The 19,821-nt window shown below is 41.6% G+C and overlaps 1 protein-coding gene across 1 annotated transcript in view; it reads right to left on the reverse strand.

The window, feature by feature from the left end:
• The window catches only part of DSCAM (DS cell adhesion molecule), a 442,855-nt gene that overhangs the window by 39,759 nt on the left and 383,275 nt on the right, over positions 1-19,821 (reverse strand). The window contains exons 21-27 of the mRNA XM_017810914.1: positions 18,506-18,659; positions 12,126-12,243; positions 11,180-11,343; positions 8,526-8,624; positions 7,779-7,967; positions 5,183-5,473; positions 294-470 (exon numbers count right to left, since the gene is read on the reverse strand). Coding sequence (XP_017666403.1) covers positions 294-470; positions 5,183-5,473; positions 7,779-7,967; positions 8,526-8,624; positions 11,180-11,343; positions 12,126-12,243; positions 18,506-18,659 — 1,192 coding nt within the window. The remainder of the gene's footprint in view (positions 1-293; positions 471-5,182; positions 5,474-7,778; positions 7,968-8,525; positions 8,625-11,179; positions 11,344-12,125; positions 12,244-18,505; positions 18,660-19,821) is intronic.

The following is a 19,821-nucleotide window of genomic DNA, read 5'->3' on the forward strand; positions in this document are numbered from 1 at the left end:
GAAAAAAAAACCCAAAAAAAAAAAAAAAAAAAGGGAAATAAACAAACACCAGCACACGAGAATTATTTTCTTTTCCCATAATAACAATGAAAACATTAATTATTCTTATAGAAGCTTAGTACCAAATGACAAAGAAGGAATCTCTGTAGAAAACAGACACGCTTTGTCACCTCATGTCTATTAGATATTGCAGGAAAATGGTGCCAGCTGGGGATTGAACAGTTTGGTCACTTGTACTTTCACGTTCAGGGACTGTGTGTATGTGGAAATGAGCGCCACAGATCTCCTCTTACCTCGCAGCCGCTTCAGCCTCTGCTCCCTCCTCCTCCTCCTCACGACCAGCAGCATCACAAAGAGCAGCAAGACCCCAACCAAGATACAGGAGATGGTCACCAGCATCTTTAGCCCTTCGTTGGTTGCCAGCCCTTCCTCACTCTGCACAACTGACTTAATGAGTGGAGGGATTGTACCTGGAAACAGTGTCATGATATTAGAGGCCTATTAACGAAGACAAAAGGTTGAGTTCGCAGGGAGTAAGGCAGGTCATGTGCTCCAGCTGTCTGCAGAACGTTAATAAGGATGTTTCTGTTTGGGGTGGATGATTTGTGTGTCTAATGGCCATGCACACATACCCAGGCACACTGATAACAGGTACTGATTGCAGAGACTCAGAGATTATCAGAAATCAAGAAGAATTGCATTAATTGATTAAGCACAACCATGCCCGTTAAGCAGTCAAATACTATGATTAATTTTGAGTCCTATTAAATCATTACAGACCTGTAAGAGGTGTCAGAATTCCTGCCTATATATTACTCCTTACTTTGGGAAAATAGCACTGCTGCAGCACTTCTGCTGGGCTTTTCTTGGTATTTGACAAAGCTCATTTTGTGCCACACACATCAGACCGATCCTTTGCAGGGAAACATTCTTACATCAAGTCTAGGGGTGCAGCAGTGGCAGGGATCTGAAATTCAGATGGCCAAGCTGATACTAATCTGCTAAAGACTGTCTGACATTAAACTCATCAGTAAAACAGGAGGGTAATGCTGGAGAGAAACAATCAAATTTTGAGAGGGAAACCAGGGAAATGAATCTACCAACTACTGGCAGGCAGCTCACTTTTTCACTCTGGGACATATTTGCATTTTGAATATACCTGGCTTCCTGGTGATATATAATACTTGAACTTTTCAATTCTCTTTTCCTTTACCTCTGAAGGACGTGAGAAGAATGCAGGGCTTTCTGGGGAAGGCTGTTTAGTCATGGAAGACTTCTCCCTCATTTCCTGATTACTATTAAACTGCTGAATGCAACCACAAATGAGCTATAAAATGCATATTTGTTTGGAATGGGTAGGAACACGCAAGTATTGTGAACTGTGATGACTTTGGATGGAAGCTATTAAATTTTAACTGGCTACTGAGATATAAAAGGGGCTCCTTACTTGCTGAAAGGAGAGGAGGGTGACAGAGAAAAACAGGCACATCCTTTTTTACATTTTAATTGCTGCATTAAGTGATATATCTCGTTATGTCCCATACAGCATCAGAATAAAAAACTGGGATATGATGCAGTACAATGTGAGTGCCAGAACCACAGTGAAAATGCAGAATCCTAAGTCATGGGGTTTTTTTCAGATCTATCTGAGTTGCATATAAAGCGTAGAGCAGCTCCCTAAAGAGACGAAGATTAAAAGAAAAGCTACAACCACCCAAACCTTTATCAAGTACTATGGAAAATTTGTTTTCTTACAATTGCATTTTGAATATTTTTCTACTGTTCCTTTGCAGTTCTTCCCCATAATTTTCTTTTTTTTTTTTTTCTTTCCAATTTTCCATTTTTTGGTATAAACACACAGCAGGATTTTTTCAACTGAGATTCAGTTTTTGCACTACTCTCAAGGCAAATAAAATTATTAGATGAAACTTCAAGCTCCTGAAGGTAATACTAATAACTGTCTCCAAATTCTCCTAAACCCTCATGAATACTAAGAGGCCAAAGTTTTCTCTGAATTACAGTCACACAGATCTCTGGCTAAAGGGTTCAAGATTGCCTAAAATTACATCTTGCTTTCCTTAATACTTCGATGAAAATCAAATTATGAGTGGCCTTAATTTCAGCTAAACCTTAAGTGTTTAGGTATGTGATTATCATTATCCATACCTCTTCCAAGTAAAATGTAAACCTCATAACGTTTATATCCAGGCAGTTAAAGCTTAATTAAAAATCATGCTGTAGGTTTATATAACCTTCCCATTATCCATTTCTGGCTTTTCAGCAATTGTATTAGGAATTAGCAAAAACTAATCCTGCTCTCCATGGATAGCAACATTTATTGGCATCCTGGGTGCTGGCTGGGAGTGGAATAGCCAAAGTCCTCAGAACTAAGTCCCAGACAAACTGAGAGGGTTTGTTTTGTTTTCCAGGTCAACTCACCTGATTGGTGCTTCCTGGAAGTTGTAATTGGAATGTCTCTGACCCCATTTTCCCCTTTGTTACAGCCCTTCCAGCATCTCCCACTGCACCTCGTGAATTCAGGACTACTAATCTAAGTGTTTTCCCCTGTCCTCACTGCTCTTCACGGTGGGAAGTCCCTTGGTGGGCTGGAATCAATTAGCATAGTTAGAGCAGCCATGGAGCTGATCTGATTTAATGTCAGGGCTACTGAGTAGCTGAGGGAAGCTCCTTTGCAGTGCTACACACTAGGCTGCTAAAAATATCTCCTCCAGGAGTGCAAGTGTTCCAAAAAACAAGGGGCAGGGAGGTCAGGAAATCTGTGAGGCGAAATACCCACGAACAGAGGGAGCACAAAGTCGTCATTAACCCTTTGACCTGATTTCCCACGGAGAGATTTCAGGTGAAGGATGCTCAGCCAGGATATTTCTCAGGAGCTCTGCCACAGGCAGCAATCAGCTCCTGCAGCCCAAAGTGACCCAAACACCACGTAACTCAAGGATTTCTGCGGAGTTTACAAAGGCTTTATGCTAAGGCAGCTAAAGCTCCTGAGTTTGTCCTCATCTTTCGGTATCCTAGAACTTCCATACACCATATTACCTAATCTCCAAAGTACTATCCTTGTATCTGCTTTATCCCAAGGGCAGCTGGGACCCCTGGAAGCTGGAAGGGGCTAATCTCACATCACAGGATGAATCAAAGGTAGTGGTGGGGGTAACACTCAAAAGTGGAGCTGGCTGAGAAGTTTCCACTGCCATGTTTCCTGCAAACAAAAAACTCCCTCTCCCTGAAAGCAAAAAATCCCTGCGTGAAGTATTGATAGGAAATGTTGATTTATAATAATACACAATTTTCCAACCCTGAAGCTCCTTAAGCCTATGCAGTTTACCAAGGAAAAAATGAACAGGGAACTGTAGGGACAACTTTTGGTTTAGAAGGACTGAAATATTTACACGAAATCCCTTATGTGGGAATAGACTATCTTAATTTTCAATAGTGATGATAATAACAACCAGTTTATCATTTCCATTCTGCAGCAAAGGTAACAAATTTAGAAAATCTGAAAACTGAAATTTGCTTTTCCATCCGTTTTTGCCCCTCTTAACCTTGGGGTCAGTATTTGAGATCACACTGCCTCTCTAAGGCACAATATAGTCCTGGCAAAGCATGTCTGACAAATAAAACCAGAAACATCATAAATGAGAAATTTTCCAGCTGACCAGAAGCAGTGGCCCAGGAAATTTAATGCTACAAATAGTTTTCACTGTTTCGTTTTCTCTCTTTTAAAGATGCCGTACAGTAACATCAAAAAAATCAAAGGGTGTGTGGTCACAGTGTGTGAAACCAAGGTAGGTATCATCATTCAATCAAAAAGCAGAGCCTGACAACATTTGAAATCAGATCACTGCAAGAATACATCTGATTTCAGTGCTATCAGTGGGAACTAAGGCTCTGGACCTGCATTTTCATACAATCTCATTTTAAGGTATGGCTTGTGTGCCCCAATCATATAGATGGAATGATGTAAGATGTAATGGCTTAAGATGCTGAGGTTTAAACCCTGCCTGAGTCACATCCCACATTTCTGACTGGGAGCGGCCCATGCTCTGCCCTGAGCTGTACATGAGGAGTGATGGGACAAATCTGTGCCAGGGAGATGTGTTACCGACACAGAGTTATGAACAATTACCAGCTTGGTGCTGTCACTGGACAACCATCAGCTCTTGCTTGAACCTGCTCACTGGTTCTGTTGGTTAATTTAACAGTACAGATGTCGCCAAGTGGTTGCACAACACAGCACAATATCCCTGGCAACACAGCAAGATTTTTACACTGGATGTCTCCAGAAAAGCTCTGGCAATTCACGCTGGAGCAATTCACGGGAATGCCATCTGGAGCCATCTGTGCTGCCTTCCTGCCAGGGGTACAGGCATCTCCCACCGCAGAGCCACCGGGAGCACACATGTGCCACCCTCCCTTTCCACAAGCCTGCCAGGAGATGAGCTGGGGTGACTGACAAGCTGGCATGTTTGCTCTTGCCCTCCTGTCCCGGTTTTTGAAGGGTGGGCAGTAACCCCTGGCAGAAGGGCAGGATGCAACAACGCCTGCTTCCCCTGTGCCCTGCTGCCGGGCATGACCGAGCCATCTGTCATGGCCATTAGCTTCACTCTCCCCTGTCTGTAAAGCACTGCCATTGCTTTGCCCTTGGAAGATGCTTTCCAGAGGCTTTCCCGGAAGACAAGCTCCGTTGTGTCACATAATGGGTTTTGGGCAGTGTCACAAGGACACTGTGGCACGGAATATCGAGGAGGCCACACACCCCCTGAATGGCTGCAGGAACCAATCGTGTGGGAGACAAAAATTTCATGGAAGAGATGCATGAATTACCAGCAAGTGGCTCTGTAACCACTGGAACTAATGACACTTAGTGTCCTATGATTACGTGTCTTATGGCTGATTGACTTCGGTGCCGGAGCTTTTCCGCAGTGACGACAAATAAACAATTCCTCTTCTCTGCCTGGCAGCCCATTGCCATGAAATCAGGAGACATTTTACATCCTTGAGACCTTAGCCTCTCTGACAGCACGGCTAGCAGATTTAAAATGGGGTTTACGAGGGGAAAAAATGGAAGGTGAGAAAAAAAATAAATTAAAAAATAGGAAGGTTGAACTTATGAAACTTGAGTAAAACAGTCTGTGAGACGTAAATAAAATCAAATACTTACTGCCATCGTAATTGAGTGTTGCAAATTTGGCTTGTTTCTCTGCACAGCCAGCACTGTTGCACACTCTCATCTGCAGCTCGTACCAGGTTGCCTCCTGGAGGTCATACAGGATGTAGGACTTGGACAGGGATGTCCTCTGAGCCGTTGTCCAGACCGTTGTCCCAAAGGGCCGGTACTCCAGGGTGAAGGAGGTGATGGGACAGCCCCCATCATTCCAGCCTATCAGGTTCAGCTTCACTCGTGTGGTGTTGATACTGGCAAAGAGCTCTTGCTCCTTGGAAAACTGTGGCTCTGGAAGCAATGGTATAATTCAAGTGAAATGCTTAAATATTACAGACAAAGGGTTCTTAAATTATAAAGTTGAGAGAATAACTTCTAGGACGCTTTTAACTTTATCTTGAACTCAGTAGCTATATATTTAACTTCTCCCACTCCTCCTTCTTAAATGTTTTTTTCACACTTATGTGCCAGACTCACAAACTCAGATTTCCAAATCTACAAGTGAAAAAAAATATCCATACATCTCCAGATGGACCTGACTTGCTGGTTTGCATGGTCTGGCATGGTTTGTAAATCTAGTGCAGACACTTCATAGCAATAAATGCCCCTGCTCACTGCCATGAAAAAAAAAGAAAGAGTTCAAAACTTCCTCCAAAAATACTACAAAAGGCAAATGCACTTGAAGATTGTCCACTGATGCTCCAGTCTTCTTTTGAAGTGGCTTTTGAACAAGGCTTTTTTGCAAGTATAGAAACTTTCATTTGCCAAAAATGACAAATTTTAAGAACTTGCAAGAAAAGAACAGCGATTAAAAATAATTATATGCTAACATTGCACATGACATATATGAAAATAATATATATTTTGAATTTTGCACTTCTGAGTTAAAATGTTTCCATTCAGAAAGGGAATGACATTTTTATTTCCTTGTCACACTTTGGGCTCAGATGATGGTTTATGATTAAAGTTTTTTTGGCAGTTCTACATAAGACAGGAGTAATGACAGTCAAAATGGCACCTAAGAATTGAAACAGCAACAGCAGATGGACAAGGGAGATCATCAACAAGTGTAATTTAAATTAAATACTGCTGCAGAGTATTTAAAAGTATTATTGCAAACTGTTCAGCAAACCAAGTATCTTTACTATTGGAAGTTACACCTAATGTAGTGAAAATTATCTGTAATGTGTATTTTATTTTCTATAATGAAGCATAACTTTTCCAAATAGGGGTACTTTTGGCATTCTTGTACGAAAAGATAATCTTTTCTGAACTCTATAGGAATCTAAATGAAACTTGTAATTCCTGCCATGTGTTATGAACTACTTCAAATTGTCCCTGTTAACAGCTTAGGATAGAGATGCTTCTGGAGCTTTAATATGAAGGAGAGTGATCTCAGCCTTCTAAATCACACAGTACCTGTTCAGTCCATAACTGTTACACAGGTAGTTTCCAGACATTTATATAAAAATTTATTTATATAAAATCCTAGAGAAACTCAAAAGGGAGATCTGCCTTCTCATGAACCAATGATCTTAAAGATCTTTTCCAATCTAAACAATTCTACGATTCAGATGTTATCTGAAGCATGTTTAAATTTTACATCTCATGCGAAAAGAAACATCTAATGAAAATAAAAAACCCTCAAATTCTACTTCTCCAAGTGTCCCTTTGCTTTAAGGTCAGCAGATGATTCTCCCTGACCACGACAATCTCAGAATCTCAGGACATTTGCAGCTGAGTTTCAGTCTCCTCTGAGCTTCAGCAAGTCCTGCCACTCACACCCACTCTGCAACAGCACTGGTGTGATGGAGAGCATGGAGAAGGGCTGACATTCCTACCAAAATAAACTATTTTTACTGTGAAACTTCTACCAAAAGAGAGTGTTTCTTACAACTGGCGAAGAGACGCAAGAAGAGGTGACCTTCAGAGCATTATGCAAAACTACTGCACTATCTTGTGTTAAAGTGCCCCTTTAAGTGGGTCTGTAGCCAAATTTGCTCGTAGTTCTGACACATATTTCCAGTGTGGAACTTCCCTCGGCAACCAGGACCAAGAGACCCAGTGCTGAGCTAAATAAGAATTTCACAGATTTTGGTTGTTTTGCCTTGCAGAACTTGATGTAAACTTTTCCTTTATTTTTGACACTGATCCTGCTCAAAGGATGCTATTTGCATGGCTCCTGCAATACCAGCTTGGAGGAGAAGTAAAACATTGGCCCCGTTTCCTCTATACATAAATTTATTCCCTGTCTTCTTTCAGCTTCCAAATAACCCCCTGAACTTTTATAAGAAGAGAAGAAACAATTTCTTCGTGGCAATAAAGCAGTTGGAATTGCTATATCCCATGGCAGGGGAGACACCCTCTGACCAAATATCACCCAACCCATCTTAGAAAAAAAATTACTGGAGAAATAAGGATAGAACGTCAGCCAGGACGAGCTTAAAGCCCTGCAGGGACAGCCTCTTCTCTCACAGCATGGACACAACTGGAAATGCTTCCAAAGCCAGAAATATTAAATATCCAAGCCTGTCTTCTCATCAAACCAAGACCTGCAGCAGGATGCCAGAGCTTTAGGGGATGGAAATCCACGTACCTTTTCCGAGTGTCTTGGCCTCGATGATCTCACTGATGCGTCCCGGCCCCACCCCGTTCTGGGCAGTCAGAGTGAATTTGTACCAAGTGCCACATTTGAGTGTTTCCAGCCTGTAGGATCTCTCACTGGGGCTAATGGGAAAACTGCCCCACTGCTCACTGTTATCTTCAGAGTACTGCAAAATATAACCTGGAGGAAAAGCACAGACAGCGGCGATGAGCCGGACACAAACCACAGATTCTTCAGGTAATCAATCCCAAGAGTCATTTTAAAGACCTAACAAAACTGGGAAAGTCCCATTTGCAGGAAGACATAAAGCTCCCCCCTGACTAAAAGATAGGCAATGCATTTTTCCCCATACTTATAAACAGCTTAAATACCATTTTTGTGATCGCTTCAAAGGGAAAAGAAAGGGATAGATATTTCTAAGCACCCTTCAATCAGCAACAACCAGATGATGAACCTGGACCCTCGGAAATGAGTGGTTGGAGATTACATGCCTGGGAAATCAGATAGAGTAACTGTCATAACAGCTGAAAGAAAGTGATTAAATGTGTGAATAAACCACCACAAAGACAAACTGCAATTTACTGAAAGCTGTTATCACGGTGATAGAGCACATTAAGACTTGACAGCAATACAGATTGCTTGGTTTTTCTGGTTTTTTTAGCCATTCATAATTATATACTAATCCTATCAACATATGAGAATGTAGTAAGAAGTAGCAATTAACCTGAATTATATTACCTCGGATAGAACTGCCACCATTGTCTCCAGGTATCCAGGAAAGAGTGATAGAGGAAGATGTAGTTTTGGATACAGTGAGTCTTGGCTGGTCTGGTGGAACTAGATGGGAAAATAGTTAAAAATAGAAAATGCAATCAAATGATTAGACGTGATCTTAATCACTTCTCACAGTCATTTATCAAATAACTGGTTTGTGTTGCAAAAAAAGCAAATGATTTATGTCAAAGTGTCTGTTTAGCTGACACCCTTGGTTTAAACAAGAGCAGACAAGCTCTCATTTTTTACATTTAATTTTCTACACAATTTTGTCTTTCAATTCCTAACCTTTGTTCTTCTCTGATTTTTTTTCATATCTGTCCTGTCAGACCTAAATAGCATATGAGCTACCCAGCCATTCATTTTCATTATTTTTCATATCTGTTTTAGGGGGAAGCTGAAATTTTAGTGGCAGGAAACAGATGTGGAGTTGCAAATGATGACCCACTTGTACCTGTATTTGCAGGCCATTATGGCAAAAAATAAAAAGAGAAGGGTGTATAATGAGTTTCTGCCACTCAAGTAGGCAGCATAGTTAGATCTGTGATTGGAGGCAGATCCACAACCTCTTCTACAGCACTGAGGTTATTGGTATAAAGAAGACACAGTTTTATCAGCGAAGGCTGGAAACACTTCAGTTCTGCTGCTCTCTATAAACATTATACCTGTGTTTAATCTGTGGGATATAAGAACCAGGTTCTTATGTGTGGTTCTCAGGACCAGCTCCTGACTGAACACAGGCATAAGACAGAAGTCTCACCTCCCATCTTCCTTCAGAGAAAACTCACTTCCACACAGGTTGGAGGAGAGATTGAGTAACCTGGTCTAGGGGAAGGTGTCCCTGCCCATGGCAGGGGGGTTGGAACTGGGTGATCTTTAAGGTAACTTCCAGCCTAAACCATTCCATGATTCTATGAAACTCCAGCATGAAAAGGCAGAGAAAGAGCCATGCCACATCCCAGTAGGTTGCCCAGGATAAGAAAAACTGGAACTGGTAAATGGGACAGGGAATTGAGACTGGAAATGGGACTATAAACTATGACAGTTTAGGTTCGGGCTAAGTAATCCCAAACTGTAATCCCAAACTGCACCAGTGTAGAGTGGCTGGGTTTCCAGAGCTCAGGGACAGGGAGTGGCAAAGCAACCAGCTTTCTTTTCACCTTGACAACTCTGTCATGTGCCAATATGATCATACACTAGTTATGGGGAGGTCATCTTAGACTTCTGCCTGAATCTTTAGCTGGCCCTGTTGTAGAGATGAGGTAACCAGAACCATGGCACAAAAGCAGTGAGGCCATGGAGGCTGATGTTTGAAAAGAATGGCAGGTGAAACTTTAAAGAGCTGGGAGAAAATTTATTGGAGCCCTGGAGGGTCAACATTTGCTAACACATCACTCAAGTATCTTCTGAACACGTGTGATTTAGAGACCTCCAAGCTCCTCAGAAACACAGACAAAATGGAGCTTTGCTGCCTTAAGAACAAGAAGTGAGGAACGGACAGTGTCCATCAGGGAGAAGGATGAAGAACTGGGATGGAAAGCCAGGGAGCTCATGCTCAAGTCAGCAGGTTGCAAAATAATTTGAATGCTGATATAAATCAGAGGCTGCTGGTTTGCAGCTGTAGACTAGTTCAGAGAGTAGTTCATTTTGCTGCCCTCACAGGGTCCAACAGTGCTGAAGAAAACCAAACAGACAGTTTATACTCTGAAGGAAAATTCTCTGTGTGAGATGGATTTGTTCTGTTATTCTGACTGACTTGGCTGACTCCATGGAGAGAGACTGCACATACTGCACTGGGAAAGATTTATTGTAAAGCCTTCCATCACAGCTTCACCCTATCTACAAAAAATGGTGGTCCCACATATTAAATGCCACTCTTTCTCTGTCCCTCAGGGAAATAATATTGACTTGCTTTTAGTGACTGCAGTTCAATAACAGCAAAGATATACAATTACAGAAGTACTTAATGAAATATAAATATAAGGTTTCCATTTGACAGTGTTTTCTCTGCCTCCTTCCTGTTGTGGTCATGCTTTTATATGGATCAACACCATCATGGACGCACTTCAGGTATTTCAACATGCACATAAAAAGCAGCTGGTGATATGCATTAGTTGCAGGTGTACTGATGTTTCATTTTAAATGCTTCCTCATATCCACCATCAATAAAATTCTGCTCCTCCATAACGAAGTTTCTGTCCAAGGTCTCAGTACAGGGGCAAATTTCTGTTGAGAGCTTCTCAGAAGCTGAAGTAAAGGCCTTCAGGTCTTTCTGAATTTTGTAATATTTCAACAATACATGTAATCTTTGTAAGGAGAAGGTATAATCTGTTACTTTCTGAGCGAAGAACTAGAAGATTGTTGTCAATCCTACAAAAACTCACAAAGAGACTTAACTGCAAGCGTGTGAATTTTTCCACCAAAAGCACCTCTTGCTAGATCATAAAATGTTTATGGCTGAGTCAGACTCACCTGCATAATATTTTATTTATTAATTTAGAAGAATTAGATAGGCATTAACACACATTCATATTAATATTTTACCCACACTTTGCATTACCAACACGTAGCAGTCAATAGTCGCGGTAACAATTACGAGGTGGATCAAACAGCCTTACCTTGTACCTGCAAATTCAAAATGATTTCATCTGATCCCCAGTTGTTACTGGCCACACAGCTGTAGTATCCAGAGTCTTCTGCCTTCACAGTCCGGATGACAAAGCTCCCGTTGCTGAAGATGCTCCTTCGCCCATCAATCATCACTAGACTGGGTGTCCCGTTACTACCTCACAGGAAACAAAGTGCATACATTAAAGAAGTTACAATCAAAATTAGTCAGGATTGGATTTTTTTTTGAAGCAACTAAGAACGGGAAGAAAGAAAAAGGGGGGGGGGAGTTGGTACGTTCTCTTTAATGAGAGCAAAGGAATATTTTCTGTTGGGAAACACTCGCTGTTTGCTTTAAAAATTCACATTATCTGGCCCAAATTTGAGTGAAAATGGAAATTCACTCCTTCCTTAACCACATGCTGTTTCATAGAAGTGCCAAAATAAGAGTAAATCAGCTCCTGGCTGCAAAGTTCATCCTTTATAAAATAATAGCTATTTGTATCAATGCCCACGATGGTTTCACAGCACTGCAGTATCACTGCTTACACCGTGCCTGGATGAAAATTGTTGTCCAGGTGTGCCTCTCAGTGACTCTGTCAAACTGTGAAACCAGAGCTGAAAAGAGAATAACGAAAAATGAAATCTGGGCAAGACATACTGACACACCTCAGCAGGGATCAGCGTATCGGGCATTTTGCTTTCTCAGAATAAAACCATCCTGTCTGCCCGAAGGTAAAACAAAACAGACTCCAAGGTTTTACATTTTGAATGTTTTCCTTTAGCCTTTCTCCATTATTCTTCTGCTTTTGATACCTTGTAATCACCACAGCCAATTAGTTCAAGGGATTTCTAAACTCCTCATCTACTGTGACCACATTCAAGTGCCCACATCACAACCCTCAGGATTTTAAGGAAATGGGCTTTATCAGAGCTATACATTTAGTTGCTGGTTACCTATCCTTCATCCATTTGACTGTTGGAGCTGGGTCCCCCACGGCTTTGCAAGGGAGAACAATGTCCTTCATCCAGGGAGTCGTCACTGTGCCGCTGAAGGTCAAAATCCTGGCAGGAGCTGGGGGGGAGAGAGAGAGAGAGAGAGCAAGAAAGACTGGAGTGAGGTGTCCATTCATACAGCCCTTAGAAGGGAAATACAGACACTCAGAATTAAAGGTGGAAAAGCAAACTAATCCGTTTCAAGTGGTGCTTTTAGGAAACTAATTCATTTTAACTCATAATATTGTCTATTTATTCAAGCACAAATATCAGCTTCAGTATTTGGAAGGAAAGTAACTGAAAGACAGTTAAGGGACAGAACTGAATAGTCTTTGCAGAGAAAAAGAGCAAATCCAGTTATTTGTCATCTTTACTGACTTTTATATATTTCATAGCAGAAATTACAGATGAAAATTATGTCCAATGGATGCTTCTCTCCAAACTCTCAGCAAGGAGTGTCCACAACAGACAGGTGTCTTACAGAAACTACATTATTGACACATAACTGCTACCACAGTTTTGTTATAAAGCAAAGTAAACCTTCAGGTATGTACAGGTTAATACATTGCAGAGTCTACCTGAAGTCCACAAATATGAACAAACTCTTCAGTCAGTTTAATTTGTGTCAGCTCTCAGATCACCAAAATATATCAAGAAAAGTATCAGTCCTGTAGTTTTAGTTTATAATACAGAAGAACACTGAGGCTGTGTTAGAGGTTCATTTATTACTTAAGAATGATCCTTGATAGAAATAGATTTGCTGTTTGCCTCTAAATAAACATTTTAAAGGCACATACTGACTACACATAGACAAAATACTGTATTTTTAGGCTTGATCTACTTCAGCCATGCACACTGATCAGAATTTATACTTAATAATCCATTTTGCACCAATTAGAAAAACATGAAAATGAGACCCAGCTTCAAATATAACTGGGATGGTTAATCTTGAAGAAAAAAAAATCATGCATAAAAGAACAGGCCTTGAAAAATTAAGCAAAATTACTTGAGTAGGCTGCAATGGGACTTGAGATATTCATAAAAAGAAAAGATTTCATAGATTATATGATCAGTTTGGGCTGTATTGCCTGTGCTCTCTTCTCACACTGTTGAAGACCAAGCTTCTAGAGAGATTTTTCTCTGGTCAGAATTTTGACTGAAAACAAAAGTAGCTGTTTAAAAATTTAGGTAACAGACAAAGTGGTAATGGGACAACATTATTTTCTGAAGGGTCAAGCATGGATATGTCCTGTCCTGGCTCAACAGCAGCTGAAGATACCTGGTTCCCTCCTTCCAGAAACTCTGATAATTAACCCTGGAAGGAAAGTGCTGCCCTGGAAAAGTTAAACACCAAAGTGACTCAAAGACACTGGTCAGTCATTAAAGCCTCATGAATCTGCCTGGTTTTCCACCAGGGCATTCCTAAGGCCTCGTCCCCTAGGAAAGATTTACAGAGGCTTGTACTGCCATAAGCCATGGGCTCATTAACCAAAGGAACTCACACAAAAAAAATGCTCAGTGCACTCAGAGACACACACAGTGAAATCCTGACTCTGCTCAAGTGTTAAAAGGCTCAACTGCCTTCAGTGGTGCCTGGTTCTTGTGGCAGGAGATGCCTCACGGTGCTCACACCATCTTTAAAAAGCAGCAGGAGATGTTGTCAGCTCTGCCTATCTACAAAACACATCTGGAACCTCTGGACTGCTTGAACTCCCCATTCCATGCAAAATTCCTCTGAAAAGTCAAGCCTGAAAACTCATTTAAAATTAACTATTAATTATATCCTCCCTGGCCTTCCCACCTCCTCAGTGTTTCTTGAAATATCCAGCTATTTCCAACTGCTGCCAGTTCCTGTGGGACAAAGCATGTGGAATACAGGGATCCTGCTGAAACCTTCAGCACAACATGGCACCACTGGTGGCAAGCTGTGTTATCCCTTTGCTTTTAATAGTTCTTTCAAAGTGAATTCTTCCTTTAAGTCAAAGGTTGGACATTAGAAATTGAAAGTGCAACAATGGTTTTCAACATCCTGGTTTTGCTGTGATGGGTGGAAATAACATAAAGCTCAAAGAAGATTAAGTGGTAAAATGACAGGTCATAACCCAGAAGTGCTGATTCCAAACGCACAGTGCACTATTCCTGTGAAAGTATCCACAGGTTTCTACGGATTATCTTATTCCTTTCATGCACTGAGTGCTTTTATAAGAGATCATGATAATTTTCAAGTCCAATTTTCTTTGTAGCTTGACTTCTAATAATGTCCTGAGACTGCTAAAAGGTACACAAAGAAAGCTAGAAACGAAATAAATGCCAAGTGAAATCCATCTAAAAGCAACGGGTTTGAAACTCCAACAGGCATTCATGAGGTAAAAATGCCTGGAATCTCACAGACCTCTCCCTTTTGAGCAAAGGGAGTTTTGGGAAGCACGTGAGCAATTCAGCTGCAGAGTTTAAGGGTTCACCTCTGTTGTCAAAGCCACCCACATGCCTACAGACTTCTCTCCAGCCTTAAATTTGATGGCATGGCACTGGATTGGGGCTGTGTCTGTCCTTATTTTTTGCAAATTACCCAATCATTATTTGAAGAGAAAGAGGTGCCTTCACAGAACAGTGCACTCCCTTATGCTAATGAGGTTTTTTGCAGGTTTGTTTGCTTAAATTACAAATCCTATAGCCTACATTTACTGTCATAGAAATAGAAATGGGCAGGAATTCTTTGCAAGAGGCTGTAACACAGTTTTTTGGGTGTTTTTTTTTTTTTTATCCAGAGGACACAACTGCATTTTAAAGGCAAACTGAACAACAGCTATGACAACCTGTTCCATCCCTTGAAGTGTTCAGGGCCAGGCTGGATGGGGCTTGGAGCAACCTGGGATAGTGGAAGTTTCTCCTCTCAGGGAGGCAGGAATGAGATGATCTTTAAGGTCCCTTCCAACCTAAACATTCCATGGTTTTATGGTTGTGATATCCTGTGGATTCCAGTCTGAAGAACCATTAAAGGAACAGACCACTGAGGTATGTTATTATCACGTGAGCCCCGCATGTTTTTTAAAAACATTAAACAAACAAATCAGCATAGACTAAGGGGGAAATCTGTTCAAAATTTATGCTCAAGTAGTCTAAAAGAAGAGGGAAAACTCAACACTGAAGTCAGAGAGTTCTCCCCAGAGGATCAGATTGCCATGGGTCTAGATCTGTTATCATCATGTTGCCAGCAAATGTCATTCTCCATCAGTCATGGCCAGTAAATAAGAGGAACAAGGTGCATGCAAGGTTTTATGTCTTTTGAATATATTTGATAGGCTCAACCCACGTCTTTCAAGTCAACAATGAAGTGTAATTTGAGGGGCAGGGGCAGAGCTTTACTTCCAGACTGAACTTTCATTGCCGTGATTATTTTCTGTTTGTTGGGTTTTTTCTTTATTATTTCTGTCAGTTAATTACAGAGAATAACAATCTGTTCTGAGAAATGAAGGCACCAAAGAAAGAAAGAAATGTTAACTTGAATTAAGCTTTCATTTAAATTGGACTATCCATTTCACATCAAACCCCTATCTAGACATTCTCATTGTTCTCAAAGGAGTTCTTAAAGGGGTTATAATTAAGTTGACATAATTCAATTCAGAGTTAACTCTCATTAGCTGTCAGGATGGTATCATTACTTGGACAGTTACTGTGCAGTAAGAGGAGCAAAAAAAGAAGCAAACAACTTCAAAACAAAGGCCCACAGGATGTTTTAGCATTGGGAACTCGTGGCAAAATCAGGCTATTACTGCTTCTAACCCTGTGATGTGCTGTTTGCTTCAGACAAACTGGGGGGTGAGAAAGGTCTTGGAGACTATTAGCTCTGCCCATCCTTCTTCACTGTGCATCCACTGCCCTTGTCACTGATCAGCACCTCCTCCCAGCTCTCTAAAAAGCCCTGTGATGCATTCATAAAGGAAGTCTTGCACATGATACAATAATTTCTAACCCAGCTGCATCCAAAGTTCATAAAATTGCTATCTACTAGTATTCCTAGTGCCCATCAAAGCCTCCACAAATGGATTATTCACCACTTTTTCAGTCCTAAGTGCATGTAAGAGGCTTTTCCTGAGCATCATCTAATGCAGACTTTATATTGGAGTACCACTGCAAGCTCTAAGGTTGACTGGATGCATTCTACTGTCCTTTGAAATAAAGTCTTGTTCAGACTGACCTGTCTATATTGAAGTAATTAATTATTTTTCTTTAAAGTCATGTTGTCTTTTCATAGAAGTTATTTTTAAGTTCACTTATTTGTCATCATGGATTATGTTACATAAGCTTCAGAGGAGCAGAATTAATTCTGGTAAGCTGGATCAGTTTAAGTACATGTGGGTCAAGTTGCAACTTCTCAGTTTTTTGGCAGAGAGCAGCTGCATCCCGCAATTCCTCACGAGCAGGGGTTAAGAATCTTGGCACCTGCAGGGTCTGCACTGATCTGTGTTCATCTTTGAACACCTCCCTCTTTCTTTAAATGCACAGGGAATGGAAAGAGAGAAATTCTAGTGCATTTTGTGTAGGGTTTGCCTGCAGCCTCAGCCTATTAGTATTGCACCATTTTGATGGTTGATTGGTTTTATTTTTATTCAAGCATCTATTTTTACATGTATTTTTATTTCCTTTTTTTTTAAAATTTCATCACCACACATCCATTCCACACAGGTGACACCTGGACTAAAAAGAGGAGCACACTGAGACCTTTGCCCTGTTTCCCTAAGATGTTTATTCAAAATATTCCTTCACTGATGTCCTTTATTACCCCTCATCCCTCTTCTAAGATCTCAACTTTGGTCATACTGATGTTCACAGTGCAGTGTGCAGTTATCCTACAAGTAAGTCAACAGTGGAAAAGCTCCAGATTTTTCAGATCCTTTGGACTTTCCATGGCCTTTCAGACACCCTTCTGGTCATTCCACTAACACTGTGTAGCTACTAAGAGAAAGAATTGTCTGAAAAGCTGTACAAAAAGCACCACAAAGAAGGTGACTCTCCTTAATTGACGGAAAAAAACCCTACAAAAATCCCAGAGCCTTCTCTTCCCCAGGCTGAACAATCCCAGCTCTCCCAGCTTTTCCTCACAGCAGAGCTGCTCCATCCCTCGGATCATCTTGGTGCCTCCTCTGGACTCTTTCCAACAGCTCCATGTCCTTCCTGTGCTGTTCCCCAGGGCTGGAGCAGCTCTGCAGGTGTGGTCTCACCTGAGGGGACAGAGGGGCAGAATCCCCCCCTCACTTGCTGCCCACAGTGCTTGGGATGCAGCCCAGGATAAAGCTCAGATAGTTAATCTACCACCATCAAACTGGTGATCTCCCACTCAGACTGGCAGGAGTGCAAAATTTCCCACGGTGAGGTTGCTTGCTCTTCCATGCAGAAAGTGCCTTCATGTTGGTGGCACAAGGCTGAAATTCTGCAAAGCTGTTTTTTAGAAAATATCTCTCCTCATAATGCACTAGAAACTTTCTTTAACATTTCTACATCATTAGACACATGAGTGAAGAATTAGCAGGCATGTAAAACTGCAAAGTCAATTAAATTTTTGCAGCTTTTGGGGTCTGTGAATTACTCTGCTCATAATGGCACAGGCTGTGATGGTACCAAGTTGAGTGGGGAAAAGACATCGGTCTGAAAACCTCACACAGAGAATAAATATGATGGGACTCTTCTCACTTTCCTGTCTATTTTCAAATCTAAGGTACTATAATATTGCAGGCATCACATCTCACAGAACAGGTAAGGCAGAATTCATAGGCCCAAGCACTACCTTTTAATAGAACAACCAGTACAGCTGGAAATAAATATGCAAGATTTGAGGCACATTATCCCTTCATCACATCTGAAATAGAAGCAGCAAACTTCAAAGCTAATGCAAGTAGAGAACAATTGTTCAGAGTTCAGACATGTTAATCAAACCATTTCATACAGAAGATGGTACTTGTGGGGTACACAAGAGATATAACTAAGGAAAGGAATGATAAAGAAGTTACCTTGTACAGCAAGAGAAAGAAACAGAGGGGGAGAGATATCATGTGCAAACCCTCTGTAGCCCACAAAAGAAGATAAAAATTGCTCCAAAAAAAGCAACACGCTTCCTTCTAAGGAAGGTAGGACGAGTTACCCCCCCCAGAGGAGCACGTCACCCTCTCTCTGCTGACTCCAGCAAAAGCTGAGAGTTGTCACTTTTGGAGAGAGAACCGAAGTTCTCCGCTGACAAATTGCGCCCTCGGTGAGCGGAGAGGCGCGGAGAGGCCACGTGCCAATTATCACAGCAATTAGCACTGCCAAGCCCTGCCTGGCTCCGAGCAGGGCCGTCACTGTACCTTTGGCCAGCGGCTCCACCGTGATGATCTCGCTGCTGTTGCCTCTGCCCGCGGCGGTCACCGCCACCACCCAGACGCTGTACTGCCGATTCCGGCTCAGGTTGGGGATTCTGTAGGAAAATGAGTCGGGAGAGGCTTCAAACTCGCTGATTACCTGTGGTGGGAGAGACAAATGTTTCCAGACTAAAATAAACAGCGTTTGGACAATGCCTGCTAAGCTGAGTGCTACAAAGGCTGTTACTTCAGGGTTCTCCTGAAGATCAATGGCTGCAAACAGATGGCACACGGCTATAAACTGAGCAGGCACAATAACTTGTTGCAATCCATTTATATTCAGTGAATTTGGGCCTATGTCTTGTTTACAGGTTGCTTGTATTCAGATTAGGACTTTTATGTGCCTGTTTATTTTTACAGGGTTGGATAAACAATCGAAGGGAACACATTTGACTGGATTTTACCATCAAGAGTTCTGACAAAGCAGAACTGCTGCTTCTGATTTGCATCTACACAAAACTTTCCCAACAGAGGATTCAGTCCTGCATCTGCTGTGAAATCTGGAGTTTACTAGTTGAGATATGTCTACTAGAAGCTTTGGTGTTCCTTATTCTTGGCTTTGGTGGCTTATTCCTTCAGCAGTGGGGCGAACCAAGAAATAAAAACCGTGTTCTGTTCACTGTTCAAACTTCCCCCACATGTCTAGTTTTGTACAGGCACAGAATTACTTCCATTCAAAGGCTCCCAGCTGAAGGTCATCTCAGCCAGTTAGCTGCATTAGCAGGGAAGGACAAGTGCTGGAAGAAATGCCAGTTCAGTCTATTGTCACACTGTCACTCAAGTGCCTCGGCCGCGGGGCTGCGGCGAAGCGGAGCAGCTGCTCTGCAGTACCTGCTCGTCTGTGAGAGGCTCTGCAGCCTCCTTGGAGCAACCTGTGCAAGGAAAAGCCTGGAGAAACATATAGATTCCTGCAGGGAATGTGGCTTTGTGTACCTCAGCACATCCCTCCACAGGAGGCTTGGTGGAGGAGAAGGCAAACCTCAACGCTGCTCAATACAGCCACTTTTATTTCTGATACGGGCTTTGTGATCCTGGTACGTAAAAATAGAGGGGAAATGAAGCATTAGAATGAATAATACTCACTTCCCTGTGCAATGCTGAGCATGGTAACAGCTAACTATCACCCGGCTAAAAATAATTAGAACGTTAATGACGTAGAAAAGAAGATTTTACGAGGAATCAGCATTAAAAATAGTGCATCGCTGTAATCTAAACTTGGTTCAGACTGACAGAAAGTGTGCAAGGAATCTCTTTGATATACA

This window comes from Lepidothrix coronata, unplaced genomic scaffold (assembly GCF_001604755.1).
Source record: "Lepidothrix coronata isolate B3197 unplaced genomic scaffold, Lepidothrix_coronata-1.0 Scaffold30, whole genome shotgun sequence".
NCBI classification, from domain to species: domain Eukaryota; kingdom Metazoa; phylum Chordata; class Aves; order Passeriformes; family Pipridae; genus Lepidothrix; species Lepidothrix coronata.